The sequence below is a fragment of the Chenopodium quinoa genome, unplaced genomic scaffold (assembly GCF_001683475.1).
Source record: "Chenopodium quinoa cultivar QQ74 unplaced genomic scaffold, ASM168347v1, whole genome shotgun sequence".
NCBI lineage: Eukaryota > Viridiplantae > Streptophyta > Magnoliopsida > Caryophyllales > Amaranthaceae > Chenopodium > Chenopodium quinoa.
Genome location: NW_018742770.1, coordinates 4415585 through 4442665, shown reverse-complemented (window position 1 = coordinate 4442665; position 27081 = coordinate 4415585). Strand labels below are relative to the sequence as shown.

Below are 27081 nucleotides of genomic sequence, written 5' to 3'. Positions count from 1 at the left end.
CAAGATGAAATCAGCAGCAATAGGTGCAAAACCAACAATCATTCGCTTCCTTCTTAAACCTACAACACACATTCTTCTTCCCAATCCTATTATGAACCCACCACAACATATTCGAAAGCGAGTTTCCTTCATGAAAACCTTTCAAATCCCTGATCTTCTTCAACGCATTCTTGTGATCATATAATGCTTCCAATGCATAAACGAAACCCTTCCAACCATCAGTAGCTTCCTTCCTCGCCAAAGACGGCGCCGCCCACTCAACAACATCCCTAACAAACCCAACATCATATCGGAAAATAAAATCTCTGATAACACAGGCATTATAGGAAGAACCTGAATATCAACCCTACACTCCTTATTCTCAGCTGCTGTAAACCACAGCTTATACTCCCAACATAAACCAACCATCTTATTCTTGTTACAAAACTCCCCATTGTACACACCACCCTCCTTAACATGCCACCATGTCTTAACAGCCTCGAGCTCGAACGAGGCTAGTGTCGACCCAACACTCACTAGATGATCATCACCATACACCATACCCAATAGTGAAGCCGAGTAATAAGCATTGATTGAAACACTCGGAATCTCGGAATTCCGAGTATGCTCATCATGTAAAGGATTTGTCAATGAATGTAACTTATAAGGATCAAATGATCTAAGTTTTGTATACTTAGATTTCTCCTTATTCTTCTCTAAACTTATATAAGATGCAACCAATGCATATGCATGACCCTTAAACTTCATACCCCATTCAACATCAAATTTTGCCAAAACAGCAATACTAAACACAAAATAACCCAATGTAAAATGATGATTATTGTACATACAAAACCCATAATCGGCTGATTCAGAAACAATACCACCCCATTTTTCATCATAAAAAAACCCATTTTTCTCAAAATTACCAACTAACCAAGGCTCAATATATTCCCTTAAAAACATCTTAATTGCTGGGATTAACTCCATGCAATTAATTTCCTCCGCAATTAAACCCAATCTAGCAATTTTAACAACCTGCGTTGCATAATGATAAGAATTGGTGGCTGAAATTGGGGATGAATTTAAACCACCAACATCTTTCCAAAGTGCACTAGCAATTTCTGGGTAATTTTCTTCACAAATTCCTCGATTAGAGTGCCATGAAATTGGAACATTATTAACCCTCAAACTCCATTGATTTCCAATTACAGCAACTAAATCTCCATCAATTGATTTTTACTTAAAATTATCAAGAACCCTAATCCCAGAATTATAAGCAGAAATCAGCTTAAGATGTAATGGATGAGCAAGCAATAACAATTCATCTCCCCACCCTTTTTTCTCCCATTTATAATCTAACTTAAATGGGGTTTCAAAAATTGCTTCTCCATTAACAGGGTAACAAGTACTGTATAAATCGAGAATTTCTTCATTTTTCTGGGTTTTTTCATCTGGTAAAATTGCAATTCTAACAACCCCAGAAAACAATTCTGAACTAACAAAATGGGTATCATCTTTTTTCTCGAGATTCAAATCAGAAGAAGAGTAAATTACCCAGATTTGCTTGTTTTGTAGCTCGACTCTCTGTTTTCTGGGGGTTAAAGAAGAGAGAGAATTAATGGCGGATTTGGTGGAAAAAGAGAGGGGTAAAGTTCTAGAAACTTCTAGAGTAATGTAGGGACATCCTCTAGCTAAAATGAATCGAAAATCAGAAGAGGGGAAATCTAGGGTTACAGTGAGGTCACTGAAGGCGGAGACAAAATGGCGGGAAGATTGAGGAGTTGAGATGGTGAGATCAGGGGAGAAAGAGTGGGAGATGGAAGAGGAAGATGAGGTGGTTGATGAGTAGGAGAGAGAAAGTGAGGAGTGAGAAAGTTTTATAAGGTATGGGTGTATGAAAGATGGTTGGTCGGCGTTTTCCACGATAAAGTTAGTGAAAAATGATGTGGAAGAAAGTGGTGAGGATAGGAGGGGTGAGGAGAAGTATTTAGATGAGTCGGGAATTTGTTTGGAATTTGATGTTGGGAATAGAAATTGCGATGTCGTCGTCGTTTTTGTCGTCGTTGTCGTCGAGTTTGACTATGGTCATTTTTGTTGTTAGATGGAGTATGAATGTATGATGGTGCAACAAAGTTTATGGAAATTTGAGGGATGAAGAATGCAAGAAGATGGGGAAAGTGGCGTGGAGAATTGATTGGGGTTTAAAAGAGTGAATGAAGGGGTTTAAGCATTATGATGAATAATGAATGGTGTTTGGGAAGATAAATATGCAACATTTTTTAGGTATTTTGGGGGTTCGTCAATCGTCATGCTCATGCATGCTGCTTGGTTCCATGCAAAAAGAAGATACTTCGTTTTACAAGTAATTGACACTTGTTGGATTGTGTGTTTTATTACTTGTTGTGGGGAAATGTTGAGTACCATCAAAATTGGCTACTTGTATTAAAGTTTAGCTGGTATTGTTGTATATGGAGGGTAGGAGGGTTTATTTCACTGTAGTTCAGCTTTTAATTTATTTTTCTCGTAAACAATTTAATTCAATTTAGTTATGCTCCATCAGTTCAGTTCAATAAATCAAAACAGACTAGTAGTGATGATGTGATGATATTTGTTTCTTTACTCATTTAAATTCAAGAACAAATTAATGTTGACAATAGAGTACTATGTAATTGATTATCATTTCTATGACACTATTTTTTTTACAAAAAATAAATAAAAAATCAACCCAATGTTAAAAACAACTTGATGTTTTTACCAAGTTTATAAGCGCTAATAAATGGGCCTCGAGCCTAGATCACACCCGTCGCGAGTGACCATTGTACAAGTTTAAGGAGGTTTCAAAATCATATACTTCGTAACAAAAAGGAAGTAGTCCCTTAGCCTTATAAAGTGGACATAATTTTTTGCTTTCTTCAATGTAAGATACACATTCCAATTAGGGCTGACAATTCCTGACCCGACCTAAAGTTATTGAGAGAAACCCGAACCTGATCCAACCCGAACAACCCGAATTCGACCCGATTTGACCAAAATTTCATGTATCGTAATAATATTAAGTTTAAACTATTTTTGATGGTTTCTAAGCACAACCCGAAATCTGACGTCGAATCCGACCTGCTGACCCGAATTGCCACCCCAAATTCCAATGCAAACTCTCACTTATACACTCAATTAATGTGAGGCAACACTTCCACTCACATGTGGGTTTTCTCACGGGCTCAACACAAGCCTAATTGTACTTTTATAGTTGTATGATCAAGTTTAATTTATGTGAGTAAAAGAATAAGGATAATTTGTCAATTACTACCGCAAGTTAATGCCGCTTTGTAAATTACTACCGCAAATTAAAAAAGTTGTGAATTACTACCGCAAAAAATTTTAAGATGTTGCGATTACTACCAAACCCCCATTAAACCCAACTATAACGTCATTATATCACTAGTTGACACAAATGGGTACCTAAGTTTAAGGTGGAATTACCTCAAGCTCAGGCCAAACCCAAATGGGTCAAGAAGAAGGGTTCTAGTTGACACAAGTGATAATTATATTGTTATGTACAAATTAAACGTACTTCTAATATGATTAATTGATACTTCCTACGTCCTTTATTTTTTGCCCCATTACAAATATATGGGTCAAACTTTTAAATCTTTGATAATGAATCTCGAGAATCTATAAATAATACAGAGTAATCGTCAATCTATAAATACTTAATAGCTCTAGCTAGTATGCTACAAATTGTTTCCTATATAAGTTAAGGAGTACTAGTGACATCAATATAATCTTTCCAACAACTATAACAACAAAAGAAATAATGAAATGGTACCCTTTGTAGTTTGTAGGACAACAATATTCATAACGAAATTGTAATATTTATACTTATTGGCTTTTGCTACTTGTCTATGGCTGTATTTGGAATCATTTAGGTAGCTTTTAGTTGTAAATTTTTAGCTTCAGATCAATAATACGAGTACTAGCTAAAAAATAAAATAGGAAGCTCCTATAATACTTCGTATAAATTAGTTAGCTTAAAAGTCACTTTTCTGTTATTAAAATCAAGAAGATAAAAACAAAACTTTGTTCAAGTAGAAACAGAAAGCATGCACAACAAAAACCACAATATGATCATAATACACAACTTAAACGTTACCATAAAAATTCATACAAAGTGTAGCTTTTTTTTTTTTAATTTTTTTTTTTTGGAAAAATACAAAGATGATGAAGGTTTATTAAAACCATACATATTAAATTATTAGTACGTACTCCTTAAAAATTAAATTGCCTCTCTTAGTAGAAAAGCCGGTGTACTCTAGTCTTAATCTTGAATGAGGTCAAATAATCGGCTACACAATTTGCTTCCATGTAGATGCTTTGCATGACTATCCTGAATTTAAAATAATACACGACCTTAGCTTCTTGATTTTATGTCAAATGGAAACACTTCTCTTAGTTGGAGAATCGGCAACTTTGAGAGTCTCTTCAATCAACTTTCGTGCTTTTTTACTTCTTATCTCTATTCTCATACTTTCACTCTTCTCAATCTCATTATATTCATAAAACTTTTTCCCCTTGAAAGACCTAGCCAACTTTGTCTTCAATGTCTCCATCAATCTCTCCAACCCAATTGTCACCATTGTAATCTTTTGGACGACCCTGCAAGATATAAATTCAAATTAAATGAACATTATTATTTGACAATAAACCCCAAACATATACTTTTTATAACGATTTCATGATGAAAGACTCTAAGTGATTGTTGATTGAGTGATATCCTCGAGAACCCTTAGGATAAATTTGAACGTGTAGTGTAACCTTAAGATCATGAGAGTGAAAAACATATGAACGGAGATAAAATTAAAGTAACATACCTGAGAGAATAATGACTATATTTGTATATAAACCTTTAATTGCTATATACAAGCAAGTAGTTGATAATATAATGTATGAAATGGTGAGAAAGAGAGGAAACAAGTGAGAGAGATGATGTATATGAAATGAAATAAGCAGTTGAAAGGTCACGATAAATACATTTAATAGGAAGGGCAAAAATAAGTTACGTGTAGAAGGACGACCACACAATTGTGGTACATTTACAATTTACAAATTACAATATAGATTGATTGTAGGACCATACAATGCATCCTTAACTTGTAGCTTATTAAATTATTCATGATTGTAATGTGCTCGATTATTAGATTTCTTAATTTTAACTATTAATAATTTCTCAAGATGTATATTAATGATGTGAAAGTATAATTATTAGATTATAATTATACACAGGGTACCACGTCCTTTCTCATACGTAAATACGTAATATATAGTACGTAGTTTCTTGTAAAATATTATGAAAAGAGATTGAAAGACTAATCAAGATTCGCCATTGTTCATTTTTGTTGAGAAATACAAAGTATATAGCCTACATAGTACATACAATCAATATTTGATATTTTTCAATGATCTAAATTTACTTGATCTAACAATAAGTTTCTTATATTCAACCAAAAACCTCTTAATTAAATTTGTTTATATAAGTTTGTTCTCATTATTTAATGTGGATAAACGACCTCTTATAGATTAATGGGAATTCATGGTACGTACGGTCAAAATTATTAAAAGTTGACCAATATAATTCGTATTAGATTTAGGGCAAAAAAAATAGGGATAGAGCATAGAGTGTAGCTACTAATTAAGTGGGCTACACAAATAACAAATTAGAACCCACTAATAATTTTTCGGCGTCATTAACAATTAATCTGTATTATTGATATATGATGGATGTGACTAAGACAAGAGTACTCCACTAAATAAACGATTTCACTCACTTTGATTCTGATTTATAAATAGTATAATGACTCCCAACTCCAATTCCACTACATTTATGAGCTCTATTCGTGAATTAGGTTAGAAATTGAAGAAATTAGGTCTAATTTAGATTATACAATAGTCCATGATCACCACCAAGTCTATCACTTACTAATCTACCACTCACATTTAATGATTTAGGTTTGAGTTACGATTGTGCATTAGTTTATAAGATTATACAAACGAAATAAATTATTCATGTGATCGGTATATATGTATATACTTCACATACAAGTAATATTTAACCACAAGTTTTATGATCAAAGAGTAGTTACAAGACTAAAAGTAAATTAGTTGTAAAATTATGTGAATTTTGGCAATCACCTATCAACTATCTAATTTATTATACTGTACGTAAATAGAATGGATCGTAGTGATGAGTTGAGTAAGTGATGGATGGATGCGTTGGATGTGGGTGACTTAAGATTTATATTATTTCAATCTAAAATAGGATCTAATTGCGCCCTAATTAGTTGGAACACAAATTAGATCCATCTCATGCTAAAGAGTCAAAAGTATATGACCCCTCCCTAGACTCCTTGCCATTTCAGTCCCCTTAGGACCACCCATTTACGCCATTTTAGTAGGGTTGGGCAGATTGATTAATTAATTATATATTTTTGGACATTTTATGGTTGGATTTAATATAGAAAAAATGGGACAATTTTCCCCGTTAAATTTTCAGCTTTGTTTCCTTTAAGTTATTTTATTTTAGAATTAGTTTTTCGTTTCCATTAAGAAAAATTAATTTAAGAGGGCCACATTATTCATAAAAATAAATAAATAAAAATACTTAATAGTTAGATCAATTAACTCTATGTTAGAGGGAATAGAAATTATTATACAGAGTACTTATTACTCATACAATGTACGGATAATTTAATTTTTCTTTGTTCAGAGAGCCATGCATAATAATTAACATAAACGAAACTTAATTATTGCATGTTTTAGATACGTATCGCCTTTCCAGATCATAACACATACTATAATTTTAAACTTACTAAAAACGCTTTTATTTGTACAATTACATTACATTTGCTAAGCAAATTTAAGAGATAAATCAATTATAAAATGTGAAAATGCATGCACAAATCCACACTCATCCCATGCTTCCATGCATCATCCATATATCTACTCCCCATCTCTCTCGATCGATCTCTCATGTGTTATGTTTAATTTGTGGACCATTACGTATATGGTACTACATGCATGCATATATTTATATAATATGAATTATATGACATAATTAAAAATAATGTTAAAACCGAATCCAAATTAAATCATCACCTTCTGTTTTAACAGCTTTATTGCAACTGAATGAAATTAAAGAAGATGATGCATGCATGTTACAAACTTCACCAAGTGTTGTTACTTTTGCCCCCTCAAAAAACATGAATTGTCATTTTATATATATTTTTATTATTTTTTTTATATTCTAATTAGATGTGTACAAAAATCGGAAAATTATCTTTTATTACTTTGGAGAAAGTGACAATCTGTTTGATGTCGTATTTCTTTTGAGATTAACATATTTGGTTTTTAGCTCTTGGATATATTATTCATGATTCACTTATTTAGATTCCGATAACAGATACTTGTAATAATATGTGGCAATAGTCGTTATGCGTTACCAATCACGACTCTTCACTTATCTGGAAATGTTTTTGTCCTTTCAATTCAAGAATTTTCAAGGGAGAAAAAACCTAAAAATCTAAGTACTAGTTTTATGATAGTACAAATGTAAAACATACTTAATGTAATTCTCAAGTCATTGTATTTCACCAACAACAACTAGTCCGTGTGATTCTCTTTGTTACGGAGTAATACAAATAAGTATAGAGTACTCAATCTGATACATTAAGGTTGGAAATATCGAATATGATAATGAGTAGATTTTCTATATGACGGGAAAAGATATTAATTGGTAATACTTGAACGTTACTCTGTATATAAAATAAAACGGAGTCACGAGTGTAATGTGGGGTGGTAGTAGTAGTACACGTTATTGTATCAGCATTCCCTGGAAGATTGAGCTTCTGTCCACGAATGAATGGTATGATAGAATTGGAGTTGGGCCGTTATTCGAAACATTAGATAAACAAGCCCTCATTAATCTTAATCTACGTGATATGGGCCTTATCTATTTTTGGCCCAAATTTTTATTGGGCCGATTGCCCAAGAAAGACCCACTGCCTCAAGAATGACATTAGTAACGTAACTACCTTCCTAGGTTCTCGTACGATACCCATTAACAATCTAAAAGACTAAAATCAACACGCTAGAGTTGAGAATTGTTTTAATTGTTTTAGCTAGTTAACTACATTTTCATAGTTGTGGTCATAACAATTAACTAGAACACAAATATGGTTAGTGAAGGTGATGCATATTACAGATTGCAAGAAGCTATTAGAAGATGAAAGATGGTTAGTGGAGGTGATGCATATTTATCGCCAAGGAAATAAAGCAACCGAATGGCTTGTCAATCAAGGAGTTTAACATAACAACAAAGTGGAGTTGGTTCAGTTCCCAACTTTCTGCCCTTAACTTTAGCCTTTAAGTCGTATTATACAGCTCCAATCAGTTCAGTTTAGATAAACAAGTCCTGAGTTTCAATAATCAAATACTCAAAATTAATCGTGCATAATAATGTTGGAAAGACAAATTAAATCTCATACCAAATGAAAAGAAAGCACAACATGATATTGGAGTGGTTATTTTCTCCGAAAGACCGATTGCTGATACCTAATGATGAATGTAACCACGTGATCAAGTACCTAACTTTATTAGACAAATGGTATATATATCAATACTTAATCAGATTTGAAATTTAACAAGGAAAGTATGTCAGATGTTTTGCATATTAAAATACGTTTTTATGTACATAAAACATTTTATAAAATAAATTATATTCCAAATTTTGGTTCAGTAAATTACTAAATTATAATTGAGGTCATACATTAGATCTACCCAATGCAATAATACGAAGTACTAGGATATTATATAAGTACCGTTAATTACGCATAATATATTTCGATTTGATGACAATTTTGTAATCTATAGTTGACCAATTTGGCACTCTTAATTGCATTGATACAATTTTAAATACATACCAATATGGCATAGATTAAGAACTATACCAATCAGGAAATGATCAGTAGTATCTGATTGAAAATTAAGAGTTAAAAATTTCATTTTATAACATAATATGAGTATTGATTACTGAGTATACATCAGACTAAATACTATACTATACATGATGTTGCTTGCATATATTGATCGTGTCTTGTATATATATGTCATATTAAGATATACGAAGTACGTAGATATACAACCGATACTCCATCAAAAAATATACGGAATATATAAACTTTGCATACGATCGAATTAATGATATATGTACACTAATTTGTAAAAGAAAGAGATGGCTGGCCTGGCCACATGTTAAAAATGTTTTTTTGAACTTGCGTTAAGATATATACATGTATGACCATTCACCATTGATGGTCAATTAAATTCTCAGAGAATTTTAAGTACACATTGAGATGAATATAACAAGATTTCATGAATGTGCATCTTGGTGAAAATAGTATGTAGGAGTAACACTTAAAAGTTGATAACTCTTATAACTTTTATCAAACATATGAAGTATACAATAAGTAAGAGAAATACCGTACTAGTCTAAGTTCATCTTGAAAACTTAAAGATAAATAAAAGTGTTTATTTATTGTCTTAAAATATATTAGTAGAACAAAAGATGAATGTAGTAGTAGTTATTTACAAATTATTCTAATGTTATTATTCCATTTATGTGTTTTTTTTTTTTTTTTTTTGATGGGAGTTATTTTTCCATTTATCAATTAACATTTGTGTGGGCGATGCAAAATTCCAAATCATAATCAACTTAATATAGCTACAATGCACTTAATTATAAGTTTATAACCATAAGTACAACTATTATATAATAAGAATAATAAAAACTACACATAAATGATAGCCCTCTTTTTGAGAAAAATGATAAAAGATTGGGTCATACTCATATCATATACAATACCACCAAATCCAACAATTATTTTAACAACTCCATTCCTTGTTCATCACAAAATCCCAAACAACTCTCTTAGAAACTTTCAAACTTTTCTCATTCACTCACTTTAGCTTATTTTTCTCCCTCTATTTCTTTCTCTTTCTCTCTCATCTATCCCTCTTTCCTCTCTATCTCACAAAACATGGAAGTCTCCTTACCAAAAAACCAAAAACTTAAACTCAACCTAAAACTATTCCTACAAATAGTTTTCCCATTAATCCTACTAACCATTATTCCCCTACAATTAGCCAAGAACATTTATTTTAAGAGTGCACCTAAACCAATTACTACTCCTAAACTATACATTAACAATGAAGATGATCATACCCAAATTCGCGCTCCTCCTAAGCATGGATCATTGCCTCCTACAACAAGGAAATGTGATATCTTTTCGGGCGAATGGGTTCCAAATCCGGAGGGTCCATATTACACAAACACAACATGTTGGGCTATTCATGAACATCAAAATTGTATCAAGTATGGTAGACCGGATAGTGAGTTCATGAAATGGAAGTGGAAACCGGATGGTTGTGACTTACCAATTTTTAACCCTAGACAATTTTTTGAGATTGTTAGAGGTAAATCTTTGGCTTTTATTGGTGATTCTGTTGCAAGAAATCAAATGCAATCCTTGATATGCCTCTTGTCTCGGGTAAGTTTTTTTTTTTTTTTTTTATTAATTTATATTTATATATCTAAGTTTTTATGTCATAGTTTGAATCTTATATTATAAAGTATTCTGTTATTTTGATGCCTGAAAAAAATGCATGGGTTACGTAGCATATACAAAAGTTGGTTAGTGTTTTTTCCTTGTTTTATGCCATGTTTTAGAATTCTTGACAAGTTTGCATATATGGTGTGTGATTCATTACATTTGTCATAAAACTAATTTATAAGTATATTTCTTTTTATTTTTATTTTTTCTTATATGGTGATTAAAATATCATATATCATGTCAATAATTCAATATGTCATCTATCGGATTTAACGAACTCTTTTCTTACAATGAAAATTCAACACAAAAAATACGAAGTATTATTTAATTAAGTATATTATTACTGGTAACAGCGTTAGCTCAGCTAGCATTAGCGGTTTGTGTCTTACAAAGTGTTAAGAGTAGAACTCGTAGCACATAGGAAAACTTCTTTTGGAAGCACGTATATCCGTCTTTTTCGGTTCAATTTATATATGTTTTAAAGTCGTCTTAAACGCTGGCAATGTTCAAGTTTAAAGATTAAATCTTGTCTATATCACTACAACTTGTGATTGACTCTTCATAGAAAGAAAGAACGCTTACTAATAAATCACACTATTATTAGTTTCACACTTTCGATCACATCGTATATCAAACTTGAATCTAAAGTTAATTTGATGTGCATTGATGTTATAAGCGAAAAAATATAAAGGATAGATGAATTGATAAGATGTTTCAAAAATAATTGCAAATTCTAAGGTGTCAATATGAATCATTAAAAAAAGTTAAGTGAGGTCCTACTTAAAGACTTGACTTGTACGTCATGGTAAGATACATAAACTTTTAGAAATTAGTGTGAGTGTTAATTTGTACATCTCGGAGTAATAATAGTGTAAAATAAGATTAATGCAATAATTTTAGATCTTAGGTGGTCAAAATATAAATAAATAATTTGTGGATCTAAGAAATTTTGGTCCAATATATATTTAGATTAGTTGAACTAATACAAAATGGTAGAAAGTTTAGGTAAAATGTGTCAGAATAAGATATTAATGCATTGACTGTTAGAAAAATAGTAGAAGTAGAAAAAAAAGAGTGTGGGGGGTAAAGAAATTTAAAGGGTGATAAAGTATACATTGCTTTACTGTTAGAATGTAAGGTATAATTTACCGACTATGCTCTCTATTTTAATTACTCTCTTTGTCACATATTACTCGCAATAAAAGAATATTTTATGTCTTAAAAATAATACCCCTTTGTTGCGAGTAATATGTAACGGAAAAAATATAAATTATAAAATACTCCGTACTCTGTAAAATAATACTCGTATAAACTATTGTTGTTTTAAATTTAAGTACGGACAAATTAATATTGTGTATAAATAATGTCGATTATGGAGTACATATTACATTATATTGTAATTGGCTTGATTGGTAGGTTATATTATAATTTGCTAACTCTAGCAATGACAAAATATTATTGAGTTACAATGTTGTTATAAAAATTAAAAGTATTGTGTCGGTCTCTTAAGATAATCATCTAATGATTTTTACTAAATTAAGCTAATTTATCTTAAAAATAAGTTTAATATTCGGAAAGGTTATGCTGTCACTCTTGGAATAAACTTTTGGAAAGGAAAAAGCAAGAAAATAAGATTTGATTAGTTTTTTCATTAAAGTAGTGACAGTGTTGCTAAAATAAAACATTTGATCATTTTATGCTCAAAACAAAGAAGAAAAAGGAAAAACATTCGATGGGCCATTGTCAAATGGGGCTTCAGAGTCACAAGCTCCGGTTTCATGATAATGGTAATGTCACATAGTCACATGCGCTCCTTCACCATCGTCTCCATTTTTTAATTTTTTTTTTAGGTAATTTTTCCCACTTAATTTGTCACATTCACGCACTCCAAGAAATAGGTTATTGGAGTACTATTTTGGAGGCAAGTATGAAAGTATGAGTTAATAGTGGTAAAGGCTACGGGGCTATTCTCATATATTTATTTTCATTTCAATTCATCTCAGCTCATTTTAGTTCAGCTCCTAATTTCTTTCTCTTATAAAATATTTAGTTTAGTTCAATTCAGTTCAATTTTGTTCAGCTCAATTCAATATATGAGAACAGGCCCGTACATATAATACAACTTTTTATAGACAGGATTTATGTTTTGTTTTAGTTGTTTTCACTTATTTATGATCTTATAACTACAATAATTTCAAAAAATAATTAAAAAAATAAGTTTTGACAAGAATTACCTATAATTAAAATAATTTTAAAATAATCTATTAAATTCAGATAACTAATTAATATTCCTTTCATTCTTAAATTATATTCTATTTTTTTTATTTTATTATGTGAGGAATGAGTAGAATTAGAAATATAATTTAGGGGATGGAGGAGCACATTATTTTGGATTCTACAAACTACAAGTGAGACTGTGAGATCACTTGTTTTAAAATCCAGTCACATGCGGCGTGTTAGATTATAGTGCACCGTTAAAGTTGAACGCAAAAGGTCTTCAATTTCCAATGCTATAAAGTATGTGTACTTCCATTAATTTTCCATTTTATCCACTTTATACATGTCATATAGTCGATAAAGATTTAACCTTATTTTATCCAAAATATTTCTACTTCATATCTTCAAAATAATCATCCAAAACGAGCAACTAATGTTGGTAGCTTTTAGGTGAACTGTATATAAAATAATTACTCTAATTTTTATTATTATTATTATTATTATTATTTAAAATTTTTACTTAATTTTAGAAGAAAAAAATGCATAATATTTTGAATACATATACAGAGTATAGAATTATTGAAGTATATCCTACAAAATAATATAGGTAAGTGTCCTACATTAAAAATAGATGAAAGACTTAAATACTTTATAAGGCTAAGGGGCTACTTCACTTATTGCCATATGGTTTTGGGGTGGAACCTCATTTAGACTTGTGTAGTAGACTCTCTTTCTTGATGACGGATGCTATCCAAACCAATCTTAAGTTTTTGGTTGAGTTGATTTAATTACAATTTTTAAGTAGATTAAGGTGAATTCTATATTTAGATTTTTTTTTAGGTTAACAAAATCTTTCTTTATTTATCTAGGAAAACATAGTGATTTATTTATTTATTTATTTATTTGAAATAGGAAAACATAGTGATTTATACCTTATCATATGTGTAAATTGTGTAATTTGATCAAATCATAATCAAACTATACTTTCCATGTTAAGAATAGATTCAGATCCAAAAGATATGCTTTATAATACAAGCATTATTTTAAAATTAGCAAAACATCTAAATTGATCTTCTTTTTACACATCACCCCTGTCGAAAAATTCTTGATTTTTATTTTATATTTTTTTTGGGAGTTGAAATTAAATTAAATTAAATTAAGTGACATAAAGGATACCTTCTATGTGTATAGATTTGTACATAAACTAGAAACGTTGTAATTTAGTGTATATAGGGGCTAAAGATGTACATACTCCCATGTGGCATGTTTGGTTAAAATGGTATTTTTCTCCACAATTTAGTTACTAGGCTCCATTTTCATCTACTCGTATTACTCGTTGTTTTATGTTTTGTTCATTAGTAGAATTTGTGTTTTTTTCCTCATCTTTCCAACTCATGAATAGCTAGCTATTCACGAGTTTGATATACAATAGTCCAATCACTTAAATGTCCCTCTCTTTGCTATTTGTCAAGTATTATTCATATGATAAATGATCCAAAGATAAGACATGGTGAGGTGTCATCCAATTTCCTAGAATTAGTCTTGTTTTGATTAGTAGATTCATAAGTGGATTCAAAGTTTACAAATACTTGTATAAGATTATGAGAGGTTCTTACGGAATAAAATGTGAATTTGTTAATTATATAGGTTTTCAAATTGTAAAAGAAGTGTTTATCGACACTTTAGTTCATGTAACATGTTATAATTGAGGATAATTTTTTTAAAAACACGGTCTAATAGGTTCTTAAGTAAAAGTTACATACGAGTAATAAACAACTTTTTTCCAATATAAACTTATAATGGAAAAAAGCTAACTAGATCGAGTATGACATAATACCAAAACTATAGAAAAGAAGGCAAATTTCTAGATATGATTGTTGCTTGTTACCTAATTTGCGGTATTGACAATTTTAAAATATATGACTAGGGTCCTTAATTTGATGATAATTGTGTACAAATAGCAAGTAGTTGATATCCTTTCACATCCTAATTAATTATTAAAAGGATAATTTAGAAAATTTGAGCAATTCAACATTCAAGTACAATTAGTTGAAACTTATGTCTTAACTAAGATTAATCATACGAAAATATGGAATTGGAACAATTGCCATATTTGTGGGACATTTCAATATATCACAATCTTTTTTTATTTTTGCATGGAGTCACATCACTATATTTTCTTTGCATATATTCTCCATTATTTGCTTTGATTTGCATTATATAGCTGTCTTCTTAACTTCTAGTTGATCAAATTTCAGCTAGCCAATAATGTCTATATAAAATTCACAAATTCCTTAATTATCTTTGTTTTTAATATCGGATCTTTCTATTTTTTTTTCAAATTAATTTTTACGCTTTGATCATTTCTTAGGTGGAATATCCATACGATGTCTCCTACACTAAAGATGAACACTTTAAACGTTGGCACTACAATAACTACAATTTCACGGTAGCCATGTTTACGAGTACATTCTTGGTGAAAGCCCAAGAGAATGACCCAAATGGTCCAAATGGAAACGGTTTGTTTGGACTATTCCTCGACGAGCCAGATGAGACTTGGACAACTAAAATCGACGAGTTTGATTACATTATCCTATCAGCGGGTCATTGGTTCTTCCGACCCCTTATGTACTACGAAAAAGGTACTCTCACGGGGTGTCGATTTTGCCAACTTCCAAACGTGACAGACTATACCATGGCTTATGGTTATCGAAAGGCATTCCACACCGCGTTTAAGGCCATTTTGGAGAGGGAAAGCTTCAAGGGAGTAGTCTATTTGAGGACCTTTGCCCCCTCACATTTTGAAGGGGGGGAGTGGAACAAAGGTGGGAATTGCTTGAGGCAAAAGCCCTACAAAAGTAGTGAAATTAGTTTGCAAGGGGTTGATTTGGACTTGTATATGGCCCAATTAGGAGAATTCAAAGTGGCCCAAAAGTTGGGCCGACAACGTGGGCTGGGGTTCAGGCTTATGGATATGACACAACCCATATTGATGAGGCCCGATGGGCACCCAAGTAGGTATGGGCATTGGCCCAATGAAAATGTGACTTTATATAATGATTGTGTCCATTGGTGCTTGCCTGGGCCCATTGACACTTGGAATGATTTTCTACTTGAGATGATAAAAAGTGAAGGAGTTAGGGCTAAAGAAGATATGGTTCTTCATTCAAAGGAGAGAAAGTTGAAGAGTTAAACAATGATTTATGATTTGATTAATTTTGGAATTATATATATTTTTATATAGTTTAATTTATTAATGGGGTTTAGTGTATGCATTTTTCAAAATATTTTTATTTGTATAGTACGAGGGTTCCCTAATTAAGGGGTCAAATAATTGAGTTTTTTCAATATTTGATACATCATATTCATTTTTCTTGGCTTTTCTACCTCTTGATGTTTTTAGTTCCAAAGTCAAAGAAGACAACTATTATTACAAAGAGTACTTAATAAGAGTATTTTAGTACCAATAAGAGTTGGATCAAATGATAAGCAACTTGATGTCCCTTAAGGGAAGTTTTGGGTTCGAGCTTTAATGTATTCAGAAATGCTTATTGGTAGACTCATCACCCACCATAAGTCAGATGTGCGAACCAAGTTAGGTTCGAATATAGTTGGAGCTTAGTTTCGTTGAATTGGGTGAACGTCCTAAAAAAAGAATATTTAGTGTGTGACTGATATGAATACCATTTTAAATTTTTAGACGTGTTAAGAAGGCAATTATGCAACCAAGTACTATATTTTAACTTTTAAGTAAATTTTTATAAAAGAATGCAAAATAGCATTGTTACTTTTTCTGTTTGTAACCTTTAATGTTTTTTTAAAGGGAGTTGAATATGCTTCAGTTTTAAGATTAGTAGACTTTTGCTCTGTTTGATTTACAATTAAGCATGAAGTCGGTGTTCCCAAATTTTGTAATTTGTCAGTAGTTTTAATCTGATTCTCAAATCTGAATTGAAATTTAAAACAAAATTGAATCTTTATATCATCATCATTATGAGCTGGAAAATTGGAAGCAAGCAGATATCCCAGAAACTTCATTCGACGATTCTATTCTTAGTAGCTCACATGTAGTGATGTACTACAACTTTTTATATAGGAAAATATTGCCCACTAATTTACCATTATTGGCACCGGTTGATATATTCCAATTTGGCAACTATGTAGTATGTATATGTCAACAAATGGAATAATAATTGTATATTGGATCTCCTATCTTTCAATTATTAAGAGACGTGTTATGTTGAATTGTTGATAGATTTGAACGTGGTAGTGATAAATAATCATTTAAGTTGGCTTTAGTTCAACTTATTATGAAATAATTTAACTAATGAGGTTTTGGTCTACTGGTTAAGATTTAAGTTTCGTGTACAATATGTCTAAATCCCCAACACCATTGATTGTAAATTGCATTGTATTGCTTTATTGGCTTATTTGAAAAAAAAAAAAAAACTAAATTACATGATTCTTTTGATTTGATTTCAAAGTTAAGCAAGTGAGTTTTTAAGAACAAATATCTAGTACCTTTGTTTTATATTATTTTGCAATTTCGGGGTATTATTTGTGAGATATAAAATATACCGAAGTTGCAAAAAATATGAAACGAAGATAGTATATAAAGTTTTATGAAAGTGATGCCAGACATCTAAAGCTCCCTTTCAATTTGACTTAGTTAGATTAAAGTTGCAAAATTGATTTCATTTACTTTAATCATCATAGTCTAATCTGAATCCGGTTAATTTCAATTACATCATAATCAAACTAGCACGTTAGTTTTTTACATCATTAATTAATCAAGTAAAAGTCAATTTAATAAATTAGATCATTAAAATAGTACTCCATTAATCCGTATTAATCAATTGACTATCTCCCACAATATTCTAAATCAAGCTAATTAACTAGTAACATGCTACTAATTATAAATAAACAATTATAAGGACTACTTAGCATGATACTCATTATTTTTTAAATTTTGTTGACAAAATTAAACATGCACATTCTTTTCCATCACATCAAAACTCCATAGAAACACCCAAAAAACTCAAACTTTTTCTCTCTCCTCAATGGAAATGCCAATACACAAAATTCCAAAACGTAATTACAAGTCTAAACTTATTCTACAAATTTCATTACCAATAATCTTATTTACAATAATCACATTACAATTATCCAAGAACATTTCTTTCAAGAAATCTCCTACTAATCGTACTTCATTAGAGTCATTACACGCTAATAATGTTGAATTATTACAAACTTTACCTCAAAAAGAATCATTACCACCTACTAATGATGATGATGATCAAGTTGTGATCGAATCAAAACGCTACCAAACAAGCCCTAAACCTAGCCCGGTTACAAAATGTGATCTTTTTTCGGGCGAATGGGTCCCGAATATGGAGGCTCCATATTATACAAATTATACTTGTAGGGTGATCCAAGAACATCAAAATTGTATGAAATATGGTAGACCCGATACCGAGTTTATGAAGTGGAAATGGAAGCCAAACGGGTGTGAATTACCCGTTTTTAACCCGAATGAGTTCTTGGATATCGTTAAGGGCAAATCTTTGGCTTTTGTTGGTGATTCTGTTGCTAGGAATCATATGCAATCTTTGATTTGCCTCTTATCTCAGGTAATTATTACACGTAGTTTTTGCTTACTAAATAAAATTATTTTATTTTTTAATTTACTATGTATAATGTGGAATTGCATTTTATTTAGGATTACTAAAATGTATGTATAGAGTGCATTTAAATTTCTCATATGATTGTTCTTGATGATCAAATAGCCTTTATAATGAACAAAAAGGATACCTGTAGAGTTAATACTACACAAGATTTATAACCTACTTCATTCGAATTTAGTTATTACGTTAGATATGATTACCAACTATATTGACTAATATGCTCTGTACTATGAAGTTAGATTGACCATTGAGCTGACATTTAGGTTTATTTATTTAGGCTCCATTTGGTTTTGAATGAAAACAATTGTCATGAAAAATCACTTTTTAAAGAAAATAATTTTTAATGAAAAACATGATTTTAAAGAAAGTTTCCTTTGTTTGATTAGAGGAAAACTTAAGGAGAAGAAGAAAAATGAAAAAAAAAAAAAAAAAAGGAAGGATGGGAGGATAGTATAAGGAGAAGCCGGAGAAGTAATGAGTGAAGAGGAAAATGTGGCAATACCTTTTTTTTCAAAGGAAAACGGTTTTCCTTGTCTAAAGTGCAATTTTACATCTTTAGAAATATTGTTTTCTATCTCTTATAATTACAAACAAAGGAAAATGAAAAAATGAAGGAAAATCATGAAAGACCCTGTTTGGGAGAAAGCTGAAAGCTGAATCTGATTGAATTAGCTGATTTTGACTAGCTAATTTTATTAACTGATTTGACTAACTTATTTTATTAACTGATTATATAAAAGTGTTTGGTAAATAGCTGATAGCTTAAAGGTGATTGAGTATGTGAAATGACCAATAAGCTAGTTGTGGGGTAGGTAGTTTAGATAGGATTTTAAATTAAATGAGGTTATAAATGTCATTTCACAATAATTAATGAATAAGCTAATTGAAAAAGCTCCTAAAATGAGCTTTTTCAAAAAGAGCTTATTTAGTGGAATAAGCTCTTTCAATAAGCTTACTACCAAACACTTGTATTAGTTTGTTTGACTAGTCAATCAGCTAAAGTTAGTCAAATAAGCTAATATGCCCCTAATAAGCTTACTACCAAACAAGGCCAAAATGAAAAACAAACATAGCCTTAATATTAATTATAAGTTCAAATTACACTATGAGGTGGAATGACCTCGTGACCTCGCTGATGTATATAAGAATTTCATTAGAAATGTTATTACATCTTACATTCACACCCTGTAATTTTGTATATATGTTGGATTTTCTTGACAAAAAGCAAAACAATAGATGCAAAAGTTCTGGTAAAAAGACAAGGTTAGTTGAACTACAACACTCTAATAAAGCATCCAAAGGGATGCATAAGTAGGTAATTGTGTCAAAAACTCAAAATCATTTAATAATATGATTTACTATATTTTATAATAATCTCATTTAACTTACTAATGTTGAGCCAAAAGAATAGTGGTAACAATGTTTCAATTCAATTAAGATTGTTTGTTAATGTTATGTCTATTTTATTACAGGTAGAACATCCTTTGGATATTTCTCCTACAAAAGATGATAACTTTAAACGTTGGTACTTCCAATCTTCCAACTTCACACTTGCTATATTTTGGAGCCCATTCTTAGTCAAGACCCAAGAAAATGACCCAAATGGCAAAGCTGGAAAGACCTTTACTGGGCTCTACCTCGACGAGGCCAACGATGTTTGGACGACCCAAATCGATGAATTTGACTATGTTATCATATCCGCGGGGCATTGGTTTTTCCGGCCCCTTATCTATTACGAGAAGGGTAATTTTATGGGATGTCGTTATTGTGAGATAGATAATCTTATGGAATATTCCCTCTCCTATGGGTACCGAAACGCGTTTCAAACCTCGTTTCGGGCCATTTTGGAGAGGGAGAATTTCAAAGGTAAGGTGTTTTTGAGAACCTTTGCTCCCTCCCACTTTGAAGGAGCAGATTGGGATCATGGGGGGGACTGCAAAAGAACTAGTCCAATAAAAAGCTATGAATTGCCTTTAGATGGACAAAATATGGAGGTGTATACAGCCCAATTGGAAGCTTTCAAAGAGGCCCAAAGTGTGGCCCAAAAACGTGGGCTTAAGTTCGAACTCATCGATATGACCCGGCTCATGTTGGTGAGGCCCGATGGGCACCCGAGTGTATATGGGCGTCCGGCTAAGATGAATGGGATATGGCCCAGTGATTGTGTCCATTGGTGCTTACCCGGGCCCATTGATAGTTGGAATGATTTTTTGCTTGAGATGTTAAAGAGTGAAGAGAAGAATCTTCACTAAAATTAGATTAAAAGAGGGTTATATACTGTTAATCATGATGCATGAAGAAGTTTAGCAATTGGTATAATTTATTTAATTGTATAAAAAAAAAAAGGACCAATTTGTTACAAAAGAGGTTGATACATGATCAATTCATCATACAAGATTCATTTTTCTTTTTCTCTGTTTTGTCGCACTATAATCTATTTGTTACAAGATAGATTATTAAATAGAGTATTATTCAAAGATTTGGAAAAAAAAAATGTCATTTGTTTTGTTTTTCACGTGTTGTAAGCACCATTTTCTTCTTTCTATTTTGAATTATGGCTATAATTACTTTATTAGGAGAGGCATCTCAATAGCAAGCCTTTGTTTTATTACGGTTTGAAAACTAATACGAGTATGAATTTATTCTTAGAAAATTATTCAGAGCTATGTGTACTTAAGAGTCAAGACTGCGCCAATTAAGCTATAACGGGATAAAGGCAAAGAAATTTCTACATACTCACCATTTCCATTTGCTTCACTTTGTCCCCCTTTCACTATCACTATCATAGTATCAAAAAAAGTAAATTCTACTGCCACATGTCAGATGATTAAGGGTGCACTGAATACATCACAGATAAGAGTACTTTAAAAAAAAAAACTTAATAAAAGGGGAACTAAACCACAAAAGTTTCAAAAGGAAAAGAAAAATCATGGAACAAATACACTTAACCAAAACTCAATATTGCAGCTTCAACAAAAAAGTAGTATTCCAAATAACACTTCCAATAATTCTTTTTACAATAATAACTTTACAATTAGTCAAAAATATATCAATCAAAACACCTTCAAATCCAATAATTTCAACTTCATACATAAACAACAATGAAGAACAAGGAGCTCCACCGACAGAAAGTGATACAAGAATTAAAAAATGTGATCTTTATTCGGGTGATTGGATCCCAAATATGGATGCTCCATATTATACAAATGAAACTTGTTGGGTGATTCAAGAACATCAAAATTGTATGAAGTATGGTAGACCCGATACTGAATTCATGAAGTGGAGGTGGAAGCCTAATGATTGTGAGTTACCCGTTTTTGATCCGATTAAGTTTTTTGAGATTGTTAAGAATAAGTCTATGGCTTTTGTTGGTGATTCTGTTGCTAGGAATCAAATGCAATCCTTGATCTGCCTCTTGTCTCGGGTAAGTTTTCGTTTTTTGTTTTATGATTTCGTGAGCTAGTTTAGTTGATAAAGTTTGAATCGAATTGAAACTGTTTTGATTTAGATTTCCTTATGTATTTTTGTTGATGTTAACTAGTTGAATTGGTTAATTCAAAGGTTCGTAATTCAGTATTGTTGATATACAGCTAGTATTAGAATACGTTGCCGACAGTGTTATCAGTGACAAACTATACTTGAGTATACTTTTTCTTTTTTACCACTTTATTACAATGTCTCAATTATTTATTCTATAGTTTGACTGCCAGTAACAAACATTCAATGATCACATACTCACATTGGTATATTAAAGTTATTCCATTGTGTAATGTAGACTACATCAAAGTATGATTACCTTTTCTTTTCTTTAGATTTCATTGATTTATCATGTATTTCCGTGACAACTAATTTTAAACGAATGGAGTAGTACTTGAATTCATCGACACTTAATTGTGACATTAGATTTAGATTTTTACTCCGTATCATATGAGAATTACTGTAATCAAGCTAACAACCCAAATCAATCAATGGAATGTTATACACAAGTTAAAAGTCATTAAGGGTTTTGACAAATTGAATCATAATCAGGTACGAGTAATAAAGAATAGATCATGGTCCTTTCCCCAAATTGGTGACAGTGGTTCATGTAATGTTGTGCAGTTGCACATTTTATTTCACTGTCAGACTGACAGCAACAATCCTCATTTATCATGTGGTTTCATCACCCACCACTTTTTTTTTTTTTTTAGAAATTGTTAATTTTGAGAAATATAAAAATCATAATCATTATTGGTTTATTTAAATTTTACAGGTTGAACACCCTTTAGATGTCTCGACTAGCAAAGATGATAATTTCAAACGCTGGTACTATCAATCGTACAACTTTACATTAGTTATATTATGGAGTCCATACCTTGTGAAAACGATCGAAAATGATCCCAATGGCCGAACAGGAAAGACCTTCTGGGGACTTCATCTCGACGAGGCTGATGATGTTTGGAAGGATGAAATTGACAAGTATGAGTATGTTATCGTATCTGCAGGACAATGGTTCTTCCGACCTCTTATATACTATGAAAAAGGACAGTTTATGGGTTGTCGTTATTGTGAGATCGATAACCTAACAGAGTATTCCCTTTCGTTTGGGTTCCGGAATGCATTTCGGACAGCATTCAAGGCCATCTTGGAGAGGGAAAGTTTCAAGGGCAAAGTGTACATGAGGACTTTTGTTCCCGGTCACTTTGAAGGGGGTGAGTGGGATCATGGAGGAGATTGCTTGAGGAAAAGACCCTATAAAAGTAATGAGGTCAAGGTAGAAGGGGAGACTTTGGAGCTGTACACGGCCCAAATGGAGGAGTTCAGGGAGGGCCAAAGATTGGCGCAGCAGCGTGGGCTGAGTTTACAACTCCTTGATATGACCCAGATTATGTTGTTGCGGCCTGATGGACACCCGAGTACATACGGGCGTCCGGCCAATCTGACCTGGCCCAGTGATTGCGTCCACTGGTGCTTGCCAGGGCCGATTGACAGTTGGAGTGATTTCCTGCTTCTAATGCTAGACTGAAGGGATGATATTCAGCAGAAATGAGGGAAATTGTATTTTTATTACTCAAGGTTTTGACAGCTTGCTAGAATATTTTATAGGGAAAATTTGTTGAGATCAGAGTTTAAGTAATACTATGTATTCTAACTATCAATATCATTACATTGGTGATAATACAAATCAGGCATTTTACTCATACATGGTATTCACTAATCGTCATTTATTCTATGCACAACGTTGATCCTCATATTAAAACCCAGAACTCCTAGAAACAGCATTCTCAAATGAATGAAATTCTGATGAAGACTATTATGTGCAGCAGAAAGACATAAAGCACAAAGGAGGACCTTAAAATCCTGAGTCTTTGCCGATATTCAGAACGACCACCAGAGTGATACGGGAGGTTGCTTTGACTGTCGAGGTCAGTGTCAGTTTCATAACCATAGGTTGGGCCGCTTTTTGCAAAGCGGTTCCTAGCAGCAGTAGCTTCCTTGGTATTCTCAACTCTTCTCCACAATGCATTCAATCTTTCAAGTTCCTTCTCCTTGATGTGTATCTCATTTATAAGAGCCTCTGCTTGAGCCTAGAAAAAACAATCTTAGATCAGACATCAACAAGACTCGAATAATGTGGTTGGGTATAGCAATTACTTTCAACACAAGTAGAACAGTAGACATGTCTTTTGTTCTCAAATAATATATCAAAACTAATGCCTCGGCTTTTTATGGACAACTAACCTGCTTTGCAGCCAGTTGCTCCATCAAGCTATGAAGCTGCTTGTCCAATGCCTTTTCTCTTTGAGCTGTAGAAGATCAATTTCACCAAAATGAGAGTTGCTGAAGGATATGTCGATAACAAAAAATTAATAATACCATGTACTTTTATTATGCCAAGATAACCTTAAAGCACCAGCTTTAAAACCTTGGAGAAAATGTTACACAGACAGTGATAAGAGAACTCTAGTAGCTGGCTAGCTGGTTAAAGAGTTATAGTTTTAATGTACAGACCTGGTGAAGGTTGCTTAAGTGCCTTTTCTTGAACATCTGCCCACTTCTTCTCCAACATTTGAATCTTTTCTTCTGTTAATTGCTGTAAGAATTACGAAGAGGGGAAGATAGGAAATTAATAACAGTCAAATGAACATACAGGAATTGTACATAAAACTACAGTTCGAATCCTTTGTCCTATCTTCCATCAAATAAAAAATGCTTGCCTTTGGCAACCCTTTCTGCAGCTTAGTTCTTTATATTCTAATTTTAATGGTATAAAGCATATCGGAAGAAGCAAGCATTACCATTTCTTTCTTCTGGTTCTCCAATTCCTCAAGTAAAGCAGTTCGGGAAGCATCTTCTTCAGCTGCAGTGTCCACTTCTTTTTCATGTTGAACAACAGATTTCTCAGACTGACTGGCACTTGAAGCTGCTTGAACTCTTTGCAACTCAGTTTTCAGATTTTCCTCAATCGAGTCCAACTCCTGTCATAACAGCAGAAGGAAAGGATTTAGGAATTAAATTGGCCAATGGAAAACAGCAGATATGGGTAAAGAGTAGTTTGGGTAAACCTTTACTTTGATAAGAATACCAAACTTAAGATCAATGACCAACTCAAAACAATTAGAAGAATTTGTATCTTCCAAGGACAGATTTTCCTCTGATATTAGTTACGAAAACATGGTAATCTTAATCCTACTGTGACTGTAATTTTAACAGATTGATGGGCATAACAGGAAACTAGTTATCGGAAAAATTTACTACTTCAGTCAAGCAATGGTAAATGAAGCTAATTCTCCACATCATATGCTTGCTCACTACCCTAAACAATGGCGTGGGCTGTGACAGAGGTCAGATAAGGACTCTTACTCTCTCTTGACTTGTTTCCACATTAAGGAATATGTATAAAACCATATACTTGAATAATCATGCCTACCTTCAACTTCTGCTGGAACTGTTCTGCCTCCTGCAACTTCTCTTGAATCTTAGCTTCACATTTTGTGATTTCTTTTTCATAAGCAGCATTTTCTTCCAGCAATTTAGCCTCCCTTTGTTGTGCCTGGTCAGCAAAGTCAATCACAAAATGAAGCCATGAAGAAAGCTTCCACCATTACCCATAATCCTTTTTTGAAACTTTGCACAAATTACTGGTCATAAGTCATATTTGTCCTTTCAGATATCACATCCCTGATTTAGCAAGCAGGAAATCACAATCAAAGACATTCAGTCACTGAAAGGAAAACCCCCCCGATTCCAATAACAAAGATGGATCAGATTATCAAGAACTGTATTAGTGTTTAAATAGCAAAAGGGATGACATGGTACCCCATATATCCTTTAAGTTCTTTCAAGCAATCAACTCAATTCAGGAGTTCAATAAATACGTTGAAATCAAACCTAAGATCACAAAATTGCTAACACGGATCAGACACACAAGCAGAATGCAAGAATGAAACAATGCCTACCAAATCGAATCATTTGAATCTAAAAGCTCCAAAATCATAGAAGCTGGAATGAGCAATTCGCGCTGAAGCAACAAATCACAAACTATCAAAATGTACTGAAGGGAGTGCAAAGCTTTGATTCAAAAATTGAAGTTCGTGGTTTTAGGAGAGAAGAACACAGCCTAAGCATCAACCTGTGAAATACTGACTCAATCGGCCAAATGACCTCAACCATAGCCTTACTGACTAGGAAAATACAGACATAAAAACCTGATTTCATTATGGTCATAATAATGCAGCACTGAAAAGGGTAAAATAAAAAAACAGTAAGAGATTGCAGTAACCCATGGAAATTTCAGATACAAAGATGATCAGAACTCCAACATTTGAATAGCAAATCAGAAAGATTATAAATTTGCAACAAAATTCACATTCTCGGAAATTCGCGATAACAATTATAAGCGCAATTACCACAAAACACCGAAAAAATTAAAATGGGCACGACAATTAAACTAAAACCCCTAGGAAAAAAAAAATCAAAACTTCCCACGAAAAAACACAATTAACAACCAAAAATCAAATACCCAGAAATTTAATCAAACAATTAACCCAAAAACAAGCACCCCCACACAAAAAGTAAGCAATACAACAATTTCAAATCATCAAATAAAAGGGAAAAATCGAAGAAATTACCTGTTCACGAGTGAAAGAATGGGAGTTTAATTGAAGAGTAAGAGCAGCATTGGAAGCAAGAGAATGAGCATGAAGATGAGGAAGACGTTGAGCGATGTCAGAGGGAGGGAGTCTAATCCGTAGATCTTGGATCGAACGAGTGAGAGAAGTTGATTTCTGGTTCAATTCATTGAGATACTGCTGCTGTTGAGGGGTTAGAATGAGGGGAATCGAACTGGGGTCGTCGGAAACATCGGAACCACTTTCATTTGCGCCTACTACATCGGCTGCCCATGCTAGCAGTCCCGCCATCTCTCAGTGTGTGTCTGTTTCTCTCTTAAGATGTTGTATTGTTGGTGAAATTCAGTGACAGTTGAATTTGTTGTTAGGACAATTCAAGTCATGTGTTTTTGGTTCGATTGTTTAGGCTACGTGGTTCAGTCACTA

At 32.4% G+C, this 27081-nt stretch overlaps 5 protein-coding genes and 1 long non-coding RNA gene across 6 annotated transcripts; 3 read left to right on the top strand and 3 right to left on the bottom strand.

Annotated features, from left to right (window-relative positions):
* Nucleotides 1–10: 10 nt before the first annotated feature.
* On the bottom strand, nt 11–1415 carry LOC110724555 (probable endo-1,3(4)-beta-glucanase ARB_01444). Its single transcript, XM_021903969.1, has 3 exons — nt 1343–1415; nt 314–1196; nt 11–269 (listed from the first exon to the last, which is right to left on the bottom strand). The coding sequence occupies exons 1-3, from the start codon at nt 1413–1415 to the stop codon at nt 11–13; spliced, it is 1215 nt and encodes a 404-aa protein (XP_021759661.1).
* Nucleotides 1416–4104: 2689 nt separating this feature from the next.
* LOC110724554 lies at nt 4105–5006 on the bottom strand. Its single transcript, XR_002512006.1, has 2 exons — nt 4851–5006; nt 4105–4635 (listed from the first exon to the last, which is right to left on the bottom strand). It is a non-coding gene; the product is annotated as an uncharacterized LOC110724554 (long non-coding RNA).
* Nucleotides 5007–9786: 4780 nt separating this feature from the next.
* LOC110724865 (protein trichome birefringence-like 19) lies at nt 9787–16323 on the top strand. The gene is made up of 2 exons (XM_021904357.1): nt 9787–10580; nt 15232–16323. Exons 1-2 carry the CDS (start codon nt 10071–10073, stop codon nt 16051–16053), a joined length of 1332 nt encoding a protein of 443 aa, XP_021760049.1. The 5' UTR covers nt 9787–10070; the 3' UTR covers nt 16054–16323.
* A 1510-nt stretch (nt 16324–17833) lies between these two features.
* LOC110724862 (protein trichome birefringence-like 19) lies at nt 17834–21172 on the top strand. The gene is made up of 2 exons (XM_021904354.1): nt 17834–18490; nt 20017–21172. The coding sequence occupies exons 1-2, from the start codon at nt 17921–17923 to the stop codon at nt 20794–20796; spliced, it is 1350 nt and encodes a 449-aa protein (XP_021760046.1). The 5' UTR covers nt 17834–17920; the 3' UTR covers nt 20797–21172.
* Nucleotides 21173–21350: 178 nt separating this feature from the next.
* LOC110724863 (protein trichome birefringence-like 19) lies at nt 21351–23724 on the top strand. The gene is made up of 2 exons (XM_021904355.1): nt 21351–21968; nt 22797–23724. Exons 1-2 carry the CDS (start codon nt 21474–21476, stop codon nt 23547–23549), a joined length of 1248 nt encoding a protein of 415 aa, XP_021760047.1. The 5' UTR covers nt 21351–21473; the 3' UTR covers nt 23550–23724.
* On the bottom strand, nt 23562–27081 carry LOC110724864 (centrosomal protein of 164 kDa-like). Its single transcript, XM_021904356.1, has 6 exons — nt 26656–27081; nt 25455–25577; nt 24823–25002; nt 24536–24617; nt 24266–24330; nt 23562–24111 (listed from the first exon to the last, which is right to left on the bottom strand). Exons 1-6 carry the CDS (start codon nt 26944–26946, stop codon nt 23809–23811), a joined length of 1044 nt encoding a protein of 347 aa, XP_021760048.1. The 5' UTR covers nt 26947–27081; the 3' UTR covers nt 23562–23808.